Below are 15,863 nucleotides of genomic sequence, written 5' to 3' on the forward strand. Positions count from 1 at the left end.
TAGCTGCATTTATCCTTACCTAGATTTTATTGGTTTCGTGAAGGAGTGAAATGGAAAACGCGTGACCTCCACGAGGCCCAGAAGCTGTGCACGGGGCACAGGTTTCCTGGGGTCTTTCAGCGTCACTCTTTATACGCCTAAGGTGTTTTCGCCTCCCCCTACACAAGGGGCGGGAAAGTGTGTGTGCGAGTGTGGGAGAGAAGGATGGGTGGAGGAGGAAGGTTCTCCAGCCAAGCGCAAGAAAAGTGACTCTGCCGCCTGGCGCAGTTGCCAGGACAGCGCGGCCAGACCGGCAACAGCAGAAGCCGCACCGCGTCCCAGCGGCGGCAGCGAGGCCGAGTGACGCATTGCAGGTACGAACCAGCCAATCGGAGGCCGTCTCAACGATCGTTGGGCCACAAAATTCCAACACGATGCTCCTCCGCGCCGCAAAGTAGGGCCCTTCGAGCGCGACTCCACCGGCCTTTTAACAGGCTGGCTGGGGAGTGAAACCCACTTACGTCATTCGTTCGCCCGCTTCCCTTTATCTCTTGCCTCGTCGAGTAAATTAACAGTGGATAAAGGAGTCCTGAAAAGAGTTAGAGAGGAGGGGGTTGGCCGGGACTCGTTTGCGATGTTCCGTTATCTGGCATGCGGCGGAGGGATCTGGCGGAGGGAGGTGTTTATGAGGCGCTGGGGGCGGAGGAGGAGAATTAGTCCGAGTGGGGCGAGCGAGCTGAGTGGTTGTGTGTTCGCTTCTCGGAGACCCGTAGCGCTTGCAGCATGGTGAGTGCGTCGCTAAGCTGCTGGCGCTTGGCCTGAGGGGGGACGAGGCTGAAGCGAATTTGTGAAAGAAAGGGAACTCTGCTCCCCTACATCGATCAGGAGTGTTCTTTGCCATAGGGATGGCGCGAAAGAGACTGGGGGCTCCGCGGCGGTTGCGTCGCAGGTGCTCCCCCATCCTTATCCTCCTCAGGGAGGAGTCCCCTAGCGTATTGGGGTCTTGGAGCATTGCCTACGAGGCCCCCAAGCTCCTCAGGAGCTTGGCCGGGCGAGGATGATATATCCGAGTTGGGGGGCAGCCCAGCACATGGTGGAGGCGAGAGTGGAAGGGCGGGGGGTGGGGAGCGGCAGGGCAAAAGCCTCGGGTCGGGCATCTCGAAAGGTCAGTCCCGGGGCCGGATTCAAAAGCCCAACGGACGGTTAGTCCTGGCGCCAGGAAGCGCCTTTGTCCGCTTGCGGCCGCCATGCGCCGAGGGGGCGGGAGGGAGCGCCAGCGCCGCCGTTAGCCCGCATCCCCCGCGTGCCGGGGAAGGGGGGGCGCCGGGGGGCGCGCGAGCGGGCGCGGCGCGCTGTGTGGGCCGAGCCGGCGCAGCGCGGGGAGCGGCCGGGGGGGGCGGGGCGGCGGGGCCGGGGCCGCCGCCCGCTCGACTCGGCTCGCGCCCCAGCTGCTGCGCTGGCACCTGCAGAGCTGCGGAGGTCTCGGCCCGCGGCGCTGCGGGCCTGGCTGGTTGGGCATGGGTGGGGGAGGGCGGCCTCGGCAGTTTCCCATCCCCCTCTGGTGGCGAGAAGGAAGCTCGGTGAATCCTGATCACTCCACTCCATCTGGACTATGGGGCCTTTACCACCACCCATGGCTGGACAGTTGTTTTTTTTTTTTTTTTTAATTCTTTTTTCTATAAGCGGCTTTGTCATTGAAAGAAATGAACTTCATACCTGAAGTCTGGCGCGTCCTTACAGTGCACGTCTAGAGAAAGTCATCCGCTCCAGCTCCTGTTCGCCTACTGAAAGGAGCTTTGGGGTCACTGCTTTTACCCTCCTGTAGTAGTGGAAAAGAGCCAGTGTCTATGTCCTATTCTTGAGTACTCAACGTGCACTCCACAGTTAACCACATACACGGCAATGCCTCCGCTCCAGCCCTCTTGAAAAGGAGTCGTATTTCCTTACAGAAATTGCCAGACCATCTTGACGTGCAGTTCAATTCATTTGTATAGTAATGGCTGTCAAATACGGTAGTGATACAGGTATACCCAGGGCGGGGGAAGCCAGGAAAGTTTAAAAGCATTTTCCTGTCATACGAGACCAGAACTCCTGTTTTTTTCCTGTTTTTTAAAAAAAAAAAAAAAACCTAATGAGGGCGGTAATTTGCAATACCTATTTTGTCTTTCCGTCTGCCAAGTGGTTACAGCAATGGGTGTGTCCAGAAGGCAAGGTGACATCTTAAACTGGAGTTGGGAATTGTTGCCAACTGAAACCTCCAGCCTGTATGGGTGTGGGGGGGAGGAGTTCACCTTGGATAAAACTAGTGTTTATTTAAGTTTGATGCACGCGTTCTATTGTGATCATTTTAAATTGTTCTAAATTTGAATATACTAGTTGAATTTACTCTTTTAGGTAAAACAAGGTGTATGTAATCAAGATTTTACATTGTGGGGTAAATTTTTAAAAAAGTTTTCGAATGAAGGTAAAGTTTTCTCCTAATCAGTCTGATCATTGAGTCAGAAATTGGAATAGATTTTCTTGATAGTGCATACAGTTGGTATGTATGTACGCTTTCATGGTCTTCTGCCAGGGATAAGCTTTTGTAGTTCCTGTTTACATCATTGGTGCTTTGGGGGTTTTCCGTTAGTTTGTTCCATTGACAGTCATTGTTTAGTGAAATTAATTAGGAAGTTGTTTTAAGGTAAAGATCTGAAGATTTAAAATTAGGACTCTTATCAGTTTATAGAATAAAAATTTGTGTGGAAGCAGAATAAAATTGCTCCCGTAGTTCTTTGGTTTTCATGTAGTTGATACATGTTCTTTGAAAGGGCTGGGGATTGCTTTAAGAAGACTTGGGGCCCAGCTGATAAGTAAAAGATGTGAAGAGGTAGAAAGTTTTGTGCTTGTTTAAATAATCATTATTGCATCAATATGCAAGGAGATCAATGTTACACTGAGGAAATTCACTACGGCCCTGTTAAAATCTATAGAAGGTTCTAGATTTAGTTATAATGATCATATTAGGCTTTTAGTAAAGATCCTAATTTCTATAAAGTTTTTTCTGTATGATGCTATATGTAGTAAGTGCTGTTCTGTCAGAATTAAGGTATATGTTAACTCTACTAAAATAATTTAAAGACTGTAAAATACCCTGACTTCTGAAATGTAGAAAAAATTTTACTTAGTAAGCCTTTGTTGTATCTAAGAAAAACTTGGAATAAAGAGGAATGAATGAAAGCCAAAAGTTTGTGTTCCATTTTCAGCCTATGGATTCATCCATTTATTCAAATAAGAATTTTGTATTATTTTTAAACTGCCATTCACTAGATAGGCTCCAAGAGTATCCATGTCTACTTTTGAATGCCACTTAGGAAATGTTTAGTAGGTACATAATGCTTTCGCTTTTCAGGTCACACAGTCTAGATTAGTGTTTTTTAATGTTTACAAATCACCTGTGGTTCTTCAACATGCAGATGCTACTTCAGTAGGTTCAGGTGGAACCTGAGAGCATGTTATGCCTGGAAGCTTTCTCTGTAGTGATCAGAGCAGTGGGAGGAATTCTATCAATTGTAGAAATAAGGGAATAAGAACTAGTCATCTCTCTAGTGGATTGTTCTTGACTTTACTGAGATAAACACACATGTTAATGAGCTTGAGTTTTCCCAAAAGTATAATTCTTCTCGTTCTTCTAAGAAAATGGCATTCTCCATAGACAGAAATAAGAACCAAATTTATTTTCATGTAGTTGGAAAAGGCTTACAAATTAGAGTGCTAGGGAGTCCTGTGTTTTTGCTTTTGGTAGGCCTTAGTCTGAATGTTGTTGGTAAAGTTTATTTTAAAACCTTGAACTCTGGTTTAGTAGTAAATACAAAAACTTCTTTAAATTTCTTGAAACAATGCAAGCAAAATCACAGAGCACTTTGAAGGCTGAGTAACAAAATGTAATGGCCCCATGCCATCTTGTCCAGCTTTCTACCTCTAGGAAAACACATTCTTAGAAAAATTCACAAATGAGCTTTAAGGAATGAACTATCAAACAGAATGTTAAGTTACAATATAGTGCTTTTAATTTTAAATGGATGGGAAAAGTAAAATTAAGAAATAAACTTCCATGTAGGAATAATACATTTTCAACTTAACTTTCTTAGAAAGGATGCATTTTAAATAGGTATCTCCATATTTATTATATGACAAGGGAAGCACATATGCATATGTGTGTTTTGGTCCTCTGAAATAATTCTTTAGAAGTAATCTGGTAATCTATAGAGTGAAGATGACTGGGATAAAAGACAAGGTATAGCGGGAAGAAAATACACTTCAAAATACCTGCATATGATACAGTCTGTGAGATCTTCAATGAGGGCTCTGCTAACGAGATGATGCCATGCATGTCTATGTGGAAATTGAACTATAGTCAGGTTCTTATTTAACATTGTAGGTTTTTTGATTAGTTAATATATATAAAATAATTATTGAATTCTTTGGGCTGCCCCTTCACATAGTTTCTTACTCTGCACCATAACCTTGTAAGGTAGTTGTTGTTCAGATAAAATTGTCTATGAGCAGTTGAGTTGGCCAAGGTCACATGGCTGTTAAAAGTGGCAGAGCTCTAGGATATTAGTCCAATAACTCAAAACACTGTCCTTTTATCTCTACTCTGTCCTTTTTTCAGAAATGATAGAAATCCTGCAAAATGGGATTGGATTAGAAGTAAATCCTTTAGGGGCGCCTGGGTGGCTTAGTCGGTTGAGCGTCCGACTTTCGCTTGGGTCATGATCTTGCGGTTCGTGGGTTCGAGCCCTGCATCGGGCTCTGTGCTGACTGCCAGCTCGGAGCCTGGAGCCTGTTTCGGTCTGTGACTCCCTCTCTCTCTGACCCTCCCCTGCTCACACTGTCTCTCTCTCTCTCCTAGAAATAAATAAAAACATTAAAAAAAAAAAGAAGTAAATCCTTTATATAGCCTCTAACAAAGTAAACACCAAGTCAGCGGATTTACTGTGTTTTAAATCTTACTCCATAGGGAAAACAACATAGGACTGATTTTATATCAGATACTTGATGGAGGATTGGAATTTGGAAGGATAAAAGTAGATCTTTTTTTTTTTTTTTTAAACTTCTGCATTTGAACTTAATTATTGCCTCTTCAGTTTTAAGATACCAGGCCTTTGGGGTTTTTTCTTTTTTTAAAATAGAAACAAGTTGAGTTTGCCTTGAGGTCAAATCAGAATTGTTGAGCAGGGAAAGAAACTTAAGCTTTCTGGGTCCTTCCCACATTTTCTCATGCTATTCGCTAGAAAAAATGTGATGCTGTTCTGCATTAAGTTCTTTTTTTACAGAACTGTGTTCTTTAAAAAGAGTGAAACCAGGCAGTGTTTATTTTTTCACTGGCAAATGAATTGGTTAATCACAATGCTTGATTTCATATAGGTAAAGATATTAGAAGGCTGTTTCTTCTTAGGGGCTTCTCAGTACCACATAAGCAGTTGTTTCATGGGTTTATGTACTAGTAAGTGGTGAAATGTCCAAAGATGAAGGCCACACGAAGCACAAGAAGCCTTGATATTTTTAGATATGTTTATAAATTATGGTACTCTGCATTTCAAACTTAAAGGTATTGAGTATGTCTAAAACTTTGTTTAATTCTGACTCTACTAGTTAATAATTTTGTACTCCTCCCTGAAATTTAACCTGAACCTCTCTCCCTATCTGTAATATAGAGAATAATACCAGTAGAGGAATATTATGAAGATTGAATAAAAACCACGTATATAATGGGCTTTAGCAAATGCGTGGGCTTTTTTTTTTTTTTTTTTTTTAAGCAAAAATAAGTAACTCTTCTCTGTGCTTAAAAAAGCCTTAGGTTCACTTTGGGGTTTCAAAAGTCAAGAGAAAATGGATAGTTGGACTTAACATTTAGTAAATAATGTAGTTCAAGTGTTTAGAATCCTGGATTCCCCCCCACAGTTGCCTGGTAGCTTTCCTGTTGCACCAATTAGGACAGCTTGGAGTTTTAGCTTTATAATAGATGGGATTTTCGCTTACTTTTTTTTTTTTTTTTTAAGGTTTGGAAAATCTTTTTCATGTCCAAATGATATGTTTAACCATTTCTAGGGGTAACTTTGAATGTAGTCCTTGGACATATTTTTGGTTCAGTGGACATTTCTTCTAATAGTAGTTTTCATCTGCTAGAGGAGGTGAGCTTAAGTTTAGGTATCCTAATTTTGAGAAAGGAAATAATGTTTTTGTTGGAGTCTATCCTTGCTTTAGAAGAATAACAACTCCATTTAAACTCTCTAGTACTCTAGTATGCCAAATTGCTTTTTTTCCCCAGTTTGTGTGAAATTTAGACTTTGATATGTATTCTGAAATATTTGGTTTAAGTACTAAAACTTGGTCAAGACAATTTAGCTTTGAAGATAAACCAGATGTATGCATTTTCTGTTTGTTGCTCATACTAAGGAATGTTAGACTAAATGCAGTTTACTGTACAAGGTAAAACTTGAAAGTTTTAAAACCTGTTTCTTAATTTAACTGCTAATCTGTATACTCACTTACCTCTCTGTGATCTCTTTGTAGGCTGACCAACTGACTGAAGAGCAGATTGCAGGTAAATAATAAATTGTACCCATTGGAGTTTATTATAAAGTGAATAGCCAACTTCAAAATAAGATGCTTGTATGAAAGAATTTACTTTAGGGTCCTGGGTGGCTCAGTCAGTTATATGTCCGATTTCAGCTTAGGTCTTGATCTCCCAGTGAGTTTGCACCCCTCATTGTGCTAGCTGCCTGCTTTTAGCACAGAGCGCACTTTGTCCCACTCGAGTTCTCTCTCTCTCTCTCCTCTTTGAAAAATAAATTTTTTTTTTTTTAATATTTTTATTTATTTCTAGGAGAGAGAGAGACAGCGTGAGCAGGGGAGGGTCAGAGAGAGAGGGAGTCACAGACTGAAACAGGCTCCAGGCTCTGAGCCGGCAGTCAGCACAGAGCCCGACGCGGGGCTCGAACCCACGAACCGCGAGATCATGACCTAAGCGAAAGTCGGACGCTTAACCGACTAAGCCACCCAGGCGCCCCAGAAAAATAAATATTTTAAAATATATATGTAAATAATTCATTTTGATCTATGTAGTAGATAGTAACAAATGGGTGTAATGTAATATAGTAATGGAATCTGCTTTGGCAAATGAGAAGGCATGCTTGCCTGTGAAAGATGTCTGGAGCTAACTAAATAAAGGCAAGTTTTGGGGGTACCTGGTTGGCTTAGTCAGCTGAGCCTGTGACTTCGGCTCAAACCTCATGGTTTGTGATTTCGAGCCCTGCATTGGGCTCACTGCTGTCATCGCTTTCTCAAAAATAAACATTAAAAAAAAATTTAAAGGAAAGTTTTTAGTCTTTGTGGGTATATACTTTGGAGCTTGGTGGTGGTGGTCTTTTTTTTCTTGAAGATTATCTTTCGGGTGAATTCTGACTGTTTTTTAGTATTGCCAAATTACGCTTCACAAGAAAAAAGAACCAAGGTGTAATTAATAGGTAACTTGAAATGTTGAATCAGAAAGGGAACATTGAATTTACCCCAGTTTAAAGTAGCTCATATTTTAACCTAGAGTTGCACATGGAATCAATCCGGGATAACCATTATCTTTACAAAAAAACTTAGATTAGAATTTGTGAATTCATTGTAGTGTTAAAATGCTTTTCAAACTCTTCCTTGCTTCAGACTATTAACACAAGCATCAGGGGCGCCTGGGTGGCTGAGTCAGTTGAGCGTCTGACTTCTGCTCAGGTCCTGATCTCACGGTTTGTAGGTTTGAGCCCCGCATTAGGCTCTGTGCTGACAGCTACCTCAGAGAGCCTGGAGCCTGTTTTAGATTCTGTGTCTCCTCCTCTCTCTGACCCTCCCCTGCTCATGCTGTCTCTTTCTCTCAGAAATAAATAAAACATTACAAAAAAGATTAAAAAAACAACACAAGCATCAAGCGGTTTTAACTACCAGTTTTCCTGGTAGGCAAGAAGTTTTAAGTGTTCAAAATCACTAAAGCATTTTTTTTAATGCTAGAGAAAACTGAGAAGCCCACTTGGAACTCCACTGTATAGCCCATTTAAAGTAAGCCCCTACCAATGTAAACACAAATTTAGAGTGCCCAGAAATCACTAGTCTTCTTATACATTCATCACAAATAACAGGACTGTGTAGAGGAGAAAGCTCTTAGCATTAAGGACCAAATATAAGTAGGTTTTATTTTTACTTACTGTGTGAATTTGACTTAAATCTGGGATTTGCTTTCTAGAATTGATAAACTGCATGTACTGAGTGCTGAAGCAATCAAGCAGAGCTTTGGAAATAATTTCTTCATTTATATTATTTTAAATGTGTCAGTGAAATGTAAATTACTCTAGTGTTGTTGTTGTTAATAATGTCTCCTTTAGGATCTGTTGGGCTAATTAATATTTCCAGTCTTAAATTCTCCTCTAATATATTTACCTCCCTGTCTGCTTTTAATTTCTTGGTATTCCTATTCAATAGTTAGTCCTGCTGTATACAACATAGCATGTTCACTTTAAGGAGAAAATAGATGATGAGTCTTCAAAGACTGATAGTATTTTCTTAAGAATTCTAGTAGTGGTTCACTGGAACATTCACTTTAAGATAAATTTGGTCTTTTCGTTGACTTTCATCATATAATTAAATTTCCAGTGGAGATGAGAGAAAATCTATTTTAGATTCTCTCCCTACCATGCATTTTCCTAGGTTTGTATTTATTTTTTAAATTATTTTTGTTTATTTATTTTGAGATAGAGCAAGCAAGGGATGGGCAGATGGAGGGAGGGAGGGAGAGAATACCAAGCAGGCACCACACTGTTATGACAGCACAGAGCCAGATGTGGGGCTCGAACTCATGAACCATGAGATCATGAGCTGAAATCGAGTCGGATGCTTAACCAGCTCAGACACCCAGGTGTCCCTTCCTAGACTTTTAAAACCATTCCTTGGACCCCAGGGTTTAGAAAAACCAAAGCTTTTATTCCACTAAAATAAAACCCTGTGAGATCCGGGACCTTTTTGTTGCCTCTTGTATCCCCTGTGCATCACACATAGTGAGGACTGAAGGATGCATACACTTTTCAAAGGTTCCAGAACACCATCTACTGTATCCTAAGAATTAGTCTGCTTCCATCCAAAATCCCTTCCTCCTAAATTTGATTGTTTTAATGTCCACCTTTGAGGTAGAGGCAAATTATTTTCTTTATCCTGATAAATGTAATTGCTGGGGAACCAGTAACATTTTAGAGTCCTTATCAAAAAAAAAAATGTTAACAAGCTTCATAAATAAATCAACATTCAATATACGAAGGTACTTTTTAAGCTACTTTTATCTTCATGTGATAATCATTACCACTTCAGATTTGTTTAGAAATTCTAACAGCAAATAACTTAATCTAGAAAAAGCATGTTTGTTTAGATTAAGTTACTAGAATTGTTCACATTACCTAGTCTTAAAGAGCAATCCAGAAGACTCCAGTGTGACCTTACTAACAAGTTAATTTTGTTGAATGACCCTGCCATGATGTCAGTTGTTGGTGTTTGACATTTAGGGGACTAATAATAAGAAAAACCTACAAGAATTTTTCTTTTTTGAAGTTCCATTGTAGGGGTAAAACTTATTTGATAAAAATAATAATCTTCCTCCATTTACATAAGTGCTGACAAAAGTCTGATACATGGCCTTTAAGAGATTATTAAGTTCAGAATTTCCTGAATACATGGAAGTTGGTAAACAGGCATTTAAGGGAATCTCTTGTTTAGAATGGCGTGCCTTTATATATAAAGATAATTTTCTTGTGACTTAAGTTATTAGATGATAGATGCCGTGTGTTCAAACCTGAATAGTTTATGCATTTCTAGACAGTACTTCTATGTCCTGCTTGGGGTGGGGCGAGGGGGAACCTGAGTAAAATGAAAGTGTCTTCAAATTCTGCTACTTGTGGGATTTATTGATCTATTTTTGTCAGAGTCAATCTAGTTAATCTATATGCTAATTTCATAAAATCAATCCTACTTTGCCACTAAGCTTCTGATACGAGGGGAGTTCTCTGAAAACAAACAATATTAAATGGAATGGAGCTGTTTTATTACTGAATGTAGTAAATTACTCAGCTAGTCAGTGATAACTTGGTCTAAAGCTAAACAATTAGATTTCAAGCAGAAGAAAGTAATGTGGCAATCTAAAAAGGTAGTAATAAGACCAGGTAGTTGTGTGGGTAATTTTGTTTTTGTTTTTTTTTTTAACATTTATCTATTTTTGAGAGACTGAACACAAGCTGGGGAAGGGCAGAGGGGTGGGGGAGACAGTCTGAAGCAGGCTTTAGGCTGTAAGCTGTCAGTGCAGAGCCTGACCAGGGGCTCGAACTCATGATCTTTAACCTGAGCCCAAGTTTGATGCCTAACCGACTGAGCCTCTCAGGTGCCCCGGGGAATTTTAAATAAAGAATCCAGTTAGAAGGCTGTTGTAACAGTCTAGGCAAAAGATGACAGTGCCATTAAACAAGATAATGTTTTGTAGAGATGTAAAAGGAATGAAGCAGTATTATTCAGAGGGAAAAAGTTAAAAATGTCTTCTGCTTGCATTCCTAGGGTTGCTGGGGAATATAGAATTCTTTTTCGTAAGTCTTGCTTGGGGTCAGCCAGGGGAGATGTTCTGTAGGAAGTCCGAAATAAAGATACTGTAGGGTGGGAAGGGGTACATTCTAAGACCCTAGTGGATGCCTGAAACTACTGACAGTACCAAACTCTGGTTTTTCCTATGCACACATACCTATGAAAAGATGAACAACAATAACAGCTATAACAATATACTGTAATGTAACGTGAGTGTGGTCTCTCATAGCGTACTCACCCTTCTTATGATGGTGTAAGGTAATAAAATGTTTGCGTGATGAGATGAAGTGTGTGGTGAATGATACAGACACTGTGATGTAGTGTTAGGCTGCTGTTGACCTGGCAGTATGCCAGAAGGAGCATCTACTTTTGGACTGCAGTTGATAGACTAAAGAAGTCTTCGTTATAAGTGGACATAGATGAAATGGCCAGAGAGAAGAAAAGGGATAAGAAGATTGGTCACATCTACATGTGAAAGATAAATACAAGCAAGAGCTTTTGACAGTGTAAGCTAGGAGGTAAGCTGAAGTACTCTTGTGAAAGCCAAGAGTTTAGAGTTTTTTCAGTGTTGTTTTGGATGCTGCAGGAAAATGAGATAATCTTTTTCTTGACACTTGTCAGACATAGCTTTGAGTGCTTTATGCTTCTCAGTTAAATTCATAAACTTAGTAAGTAGGTACAATTATTCCTACTTAACAAAAAGGAGGAAGCTGAGGTAGTAACTTAATGTGCCTAAGGTTACATTACTAGTAACCCAAGTGGTTGAGTTCCAAAGTCTGCTTTTTAGTTTCTATGCTATATGGCCTCACATACTTAAGCACACTTGTTCGATTGGGCAACTAGGTTGTTATTGGTAAACTTGGCATTTTCAACTGATGAGTGGAGCTGAAGTAATTTTAATAGTGGATTGGTAGAAGTGTATATGAGTGATGGTGCTTCCCAAGATTGGGGGAAAGATAAGGGTAAGCACGTAAAGAGAAAATACAGGGTTTGAATTTAGTTTTAAGCATAAGAGACATGATATTATGTTAATGGTGATATCACTGGAAGAGTAGTTTAGTCCAGAGAAGAGCTTATGATGGATTGAAACTGGGAGGAGTATGAAATGGAGCAAGGATAAAAAGGCAGGGGGGAATAAATAGCCTTGGATTATAAAAGAGGAAGCACACTATTTCTTAAAACATGTCAGGTACACATTTTCACATGGATAGATAGGTTGAGGGAACTCAGCCCTGTGAAATTTGGAACTGCTTTTGGATTTGCATGCTGATAGGGTCTGATACCTTTTTAAAAATACCCTACCAGAAAATACTGGCTTTGTTACTAGCTCATTTACATGACCTCGAATTACCAAATTTAATCTCTGCTTTAGATTATAAAATAAATGGTGAAGCCAGGTATCCTGGATTGTTGCTCCAACAGCTTTCTTTGTAATCCAGTGGTGAGTTAAAAGGAACATAATTTCATAAAACATCTTAAAGATCTAAGGAAATAATATATTCTACTTTATTAAAAGTTTGGTATTTTATATTCTCTTTCTTTTTTTTTTAATGTTTATTTTTGAGAGAGAGGGAGACAGTTTCTGGATCAGGCTCTGTCCTGATAGCAGAGAGCCTGATGTGGAGCCCGAACTCATGAACCCGTGAGATGATCTAACTGACTGAGCCACCTAGGCACCCCTGGATTTTATATTCTAAATAAAGGTCTTTGTTTTTAGTAATACAGTACTTAGCTACAACTAACCATTCATATCTTGATCATCCTGTTATTAATATCATGTAGATTATGTGATGATAGTTCCTTAGATCTCAGAAAAGGAAACTAGCCTATTGCATATTATTCTGAAGTTTAAAGGGTTTTTTTGTTTTTAAATTAGTAGGTTCTTAAATAGACTTTATTTTTTAACTTTTGAGGATTACTTCAGACATAATGCATATAGTTGCTCTATGGAAACACATGCTGGGTACCATAGTCTTATTTTTTCTATTAAGAGCTTCAGTAGAAAATAGAGAAGCTTTGATTCTTTGCCTCTTTGAATACAGAATAATTTTGACTTTTACCTGTTCTTGATATTGGAGCGAGCTCTCTGTAAGATTTTAGGTGAAAAAAATTGCTGATAGGTCAATATGAACATATATAGGTATGATTAGCCAAAGATGTTTGAAATATCACAAGGTCTTGTTAATTTGTTAATTTGTATATTTGGATTGGTCTCTCTTTAAAACAGAATTCAAAGAAGCTTTTTCACTATTTGACAAGGATGGTGATGGAACTATAACAACAAAGGAATTGGGAACTGTAATGAGGTCTCTTGGGCAGAATCCCACAGAAGCAGAGTTACAGGACATGATTAATGAAGTAGATGCTGATGGTAAGTTTTTTTTTTTTTAATTGGGGGTCTGTTTGGGGTGGGGGAGTCAAAGAGGGTTATTTGAATCCTACTGTAATATTTCAACTAAACAAACCATTTCAGGAAATGGCACAATTGACTTCCCGGAATTTCTGACAATGATGGCAAGAAAAATGAAAGATACAGACAGTGAAGAAGAAATTAGAGAAGCATTCCGTGTGTTTGATAAGGTAGGTATTCAGTGATTGAATTCGTTAAATTTTGAGGATGAATCTTGGCAAAGAGGCATCACTTGACTTTGGAACTAAGAAATGGTGATTTCAACGTAGGTTATCCTGCTTTGTCCTCAGTGATCTTTAATTTATTGTTCAACTATAGATTGTTTTTAGTTGGTATGTATTTTTAAAGTATATTTTTCTCCCTAATGTGAAGTTTGGCATAAACTTACTAAATTTCCATGCCAACTCTAAGTCTGTAATTTCAGTTAGATATTTTATTAAATTTTTTTCTAGGATGGCAACGGCTATATTAGTGCAGCAGAGCTTCGCCATGTGATGACAAACCTGGGAGAGAAGTTAACAGATGAAGAAGTTGATGAAATGATCAGGGAAGCAGATATTGATGGTGATGGTCAAGTAAACTATGAAGGTAAGCCTTTCACTACCTCAGTCTGCATTTTGATTTTAAGTTATAGCTATTTGTTAGGTATCTGATAGGTCAAAATTAGGGATACCTCCAATAAAGAAGCTAAAACAGGTTTTTATATTTATAAACTTTTAGCTTTTTAGAGTATTTTATATACTAGGCAAAAATCACGATCACCTGAGAACTTTTATTTATTTATTTTTAAATTTATATCTGAGAGAGAGAGAGACTGGATAAACGGGAGGGTCAGAGAGAGAGGGAGACACAGAATCTGAAGCAGGCTCCAGGCTCTGAGCTAGTTGCCGGCACAGAGCCCGACGTGGGGATCGAACCCATGAACTGCAGGATCGTGACCTGAGCCAAAGTCAGACGCTCAACTGACTGAGTCACCCAGGTGCCCCACCTGAGAACTTTTAAAACGGTTTACTCTCAAGTCCTAGTCTACCTAGTATCTGCATTTTAACAGGATTGCCGAGCAGTTTCATATGCACATTAAAGTTTGAGAAGCACTGTACTCTAAACTGCTAAATTGATCTTTGTATAATGATTGTGGAACAGTTTGAAAATCTTTAAACTTATTTCAGTATCCTCAAAATGAAATTAAGGTGATTTCCCTTCATTGGATTTATTTTCCCTCTAATTAGCTTTAGGCTGAAACTGGTTACTTGTGCTTCCATTCAAAATTATCGTGTTATACCAAGAATATTTCTATTTATAATAGCTTGTTGAAAGCATAAATTTGATGTATTGATTAATAAGCCTTAATAATTTTGGTTTATAGAGTTCCAGCCTTGACAGTCTAAGTAAACTAGCTTTTTCCTCTGTACCATATGGTGGTTTTGAGGAACAAAAGGGGAAATGGAGACTGCTCAGAGATTGAGTAATATGATTGGTTTTGTTAGTCTTTTGCCATTGATGCAACTTTTTGTGTACTTCTTCTTTTTCAGAGTTTGTACAAATGATGACAGCAAAGTGAAGACATTGTACAGAATGTGTTAAATTTCTTGTACAAAATTGTTTATTTGCCTTTTCTTTGTTTGTAACTTATCTGTAAAAGGTTTCCCCCTGCTGTCAAAAAATATGCATGTATAGTAATTAGGACTTATTCCTCCATGTTTTCTTCCCTTATCTTACTGTCATTGTCCTGAAACCTTATTTTAGAAAATTGATCAAGTAACATGTTGCATGTGGCTTACTCTGGATATATCTAAGCCCTTCTGCACATCTAAACTTAGATGGAGTTGGTCAAATGAGGGAACATCTGGGTTATGCCTTTTTTCTAAGTAGTTTTCTTTAGGAATTGTCAGCATGTTGTTGTTGAAGTGTGGAGTTGTAACTCTGCGTGGACTATGGACAGTCAACAATATGTACTTAAAAGTTGCACTATTGCAAAACGGGTGTATTATCCAGGTACTCGTACACTATTTTTTTGTACTGCTGGTCCTGTACCAGAAACATTTTCTTTTATTGTTACTTGCTTTTTAAACTTTGTTTAGCCACTTAAAGAAAATCTGCTTATGGCACAATTTGCCTCAAATCCATTCCAAGTTGTATATTTGTTTTCCAATAAAAAAATTACAATTTACCCAACTGTTGCTCTGAATCTGAGTCATTTCATTAACTTGAGGTCAATTTTGAGAATCAAATGGGGTGGTTTTTACTTACTATAATTTAGATGGTTTTGTTGTTGTTTTTGCTATCTAGATTGTGTTTAGTTTTGAAATTATAATACTTCTTCAAAAGGTTTAAGTGAAAGATTAAAACACCTTTTATAAGTGTACCTAGCATGGGAACTGACATAATGTAGGTGTTTAGTGTTTCCTATCTTTTTTACATACTTTTCAACTTTGGCATAGCCACTTGTCTGTATTAACTTCAGCTATGCAATGATTTTTTAAAATATTTCTGTTATAAAAACCCAAAAGGAGGGAAGGGTGTTGTTATGTTTTTACTTCTATCTACTAGTGTTTTTTTCATAGTACTTTTTCTTCATAAGACAAAGAACTTTCGGTTATCCTGCCTATCTGCAACATGTTTCACAAAGAAAGTTCTCTTTAGGAGTGGAATGGCACTTCTGGTTTTAGTTCTTGCTTGCTTCTAAGCCGTTGCTTTCTCTCTAAGCTACTCAAAAAGTGGTTATCAGGGTTTTTCTGTTTGTTTCAGCTACCTTTTAAAAGCTTAATGGAAGATTTCATAGCAAACCAGTGCCAAGATTAAAATATTGAGTATAATTGTTATCTGATTATTGTAG

The 15,863-nt window shown here is 38.9% G+C and overlaps 1 protein-coding gene across 1 annotated transcript; it reads left to right on the top strand.

Annotated features, from left to right (window-relative positions):
* The first annotated feature begins 672 nt into the window (after nucleotides 1-672).
* Nucleotides 673-15,202, top strand: CALM2 (calmodulin 2). Its single transcript, XM_039245925.1, has 6 exons — nucleotides 673-765; nucleotides 6,538-6,568; nucleotides 12,845-12,988; nucleotides 13,091-13,197; nucleotides 13,480-13,615; nucleotides 14,560-15,202. The coding sequence occupies exons 1-6, from the start codon at nucleotides 763-765 to the stop codon at nucleotides 14,586-14,588; spliced, it is 450 nt and encodes a 149-aa protein (XP_039101856.1). The 5' UTR covers nucleotides 673-762; the 3' UTR covers nucleotides 14,589-15,202.
* Nucleotides 15,203-15,863: the final 661 nt, after the last annotated feature.

This window comes from Hyaena hyaena, unplaced genomic scaffold, assembly GCF_003009895.1.
Source record: "Hyaena hyaena isolate Hyena2069 unplaced genomic scaffold, ASM300989v1 scaffold_274, whole genome shotgun sequence".
NCBI classification, from domain to species: domain Eukaryota; kingdom Metazoa; phylum Chordata; class Mammalia; order Carnivora; family Hyaenidae; genus Hyaena; species Hyaena hyaena.

Coding starts and splice junctions, on each gene's coding strand:
- CALM2 (XM_039245925.1), top strand. Junction 13,198..13,479: donor CATTCCGTGTGTTTGATAAG/GTAGGTATTCAG, acceptor ATTTTTTTCTAG/GATGGCAACGGCTATATTAG. Junction 13,616..14,559: donor TGGTCAAGTAAACTATGAAG/GTAAGCCTTTCA, acceptor CTTCTTTTTCAG/AGTTTGTACAAATGATGACA.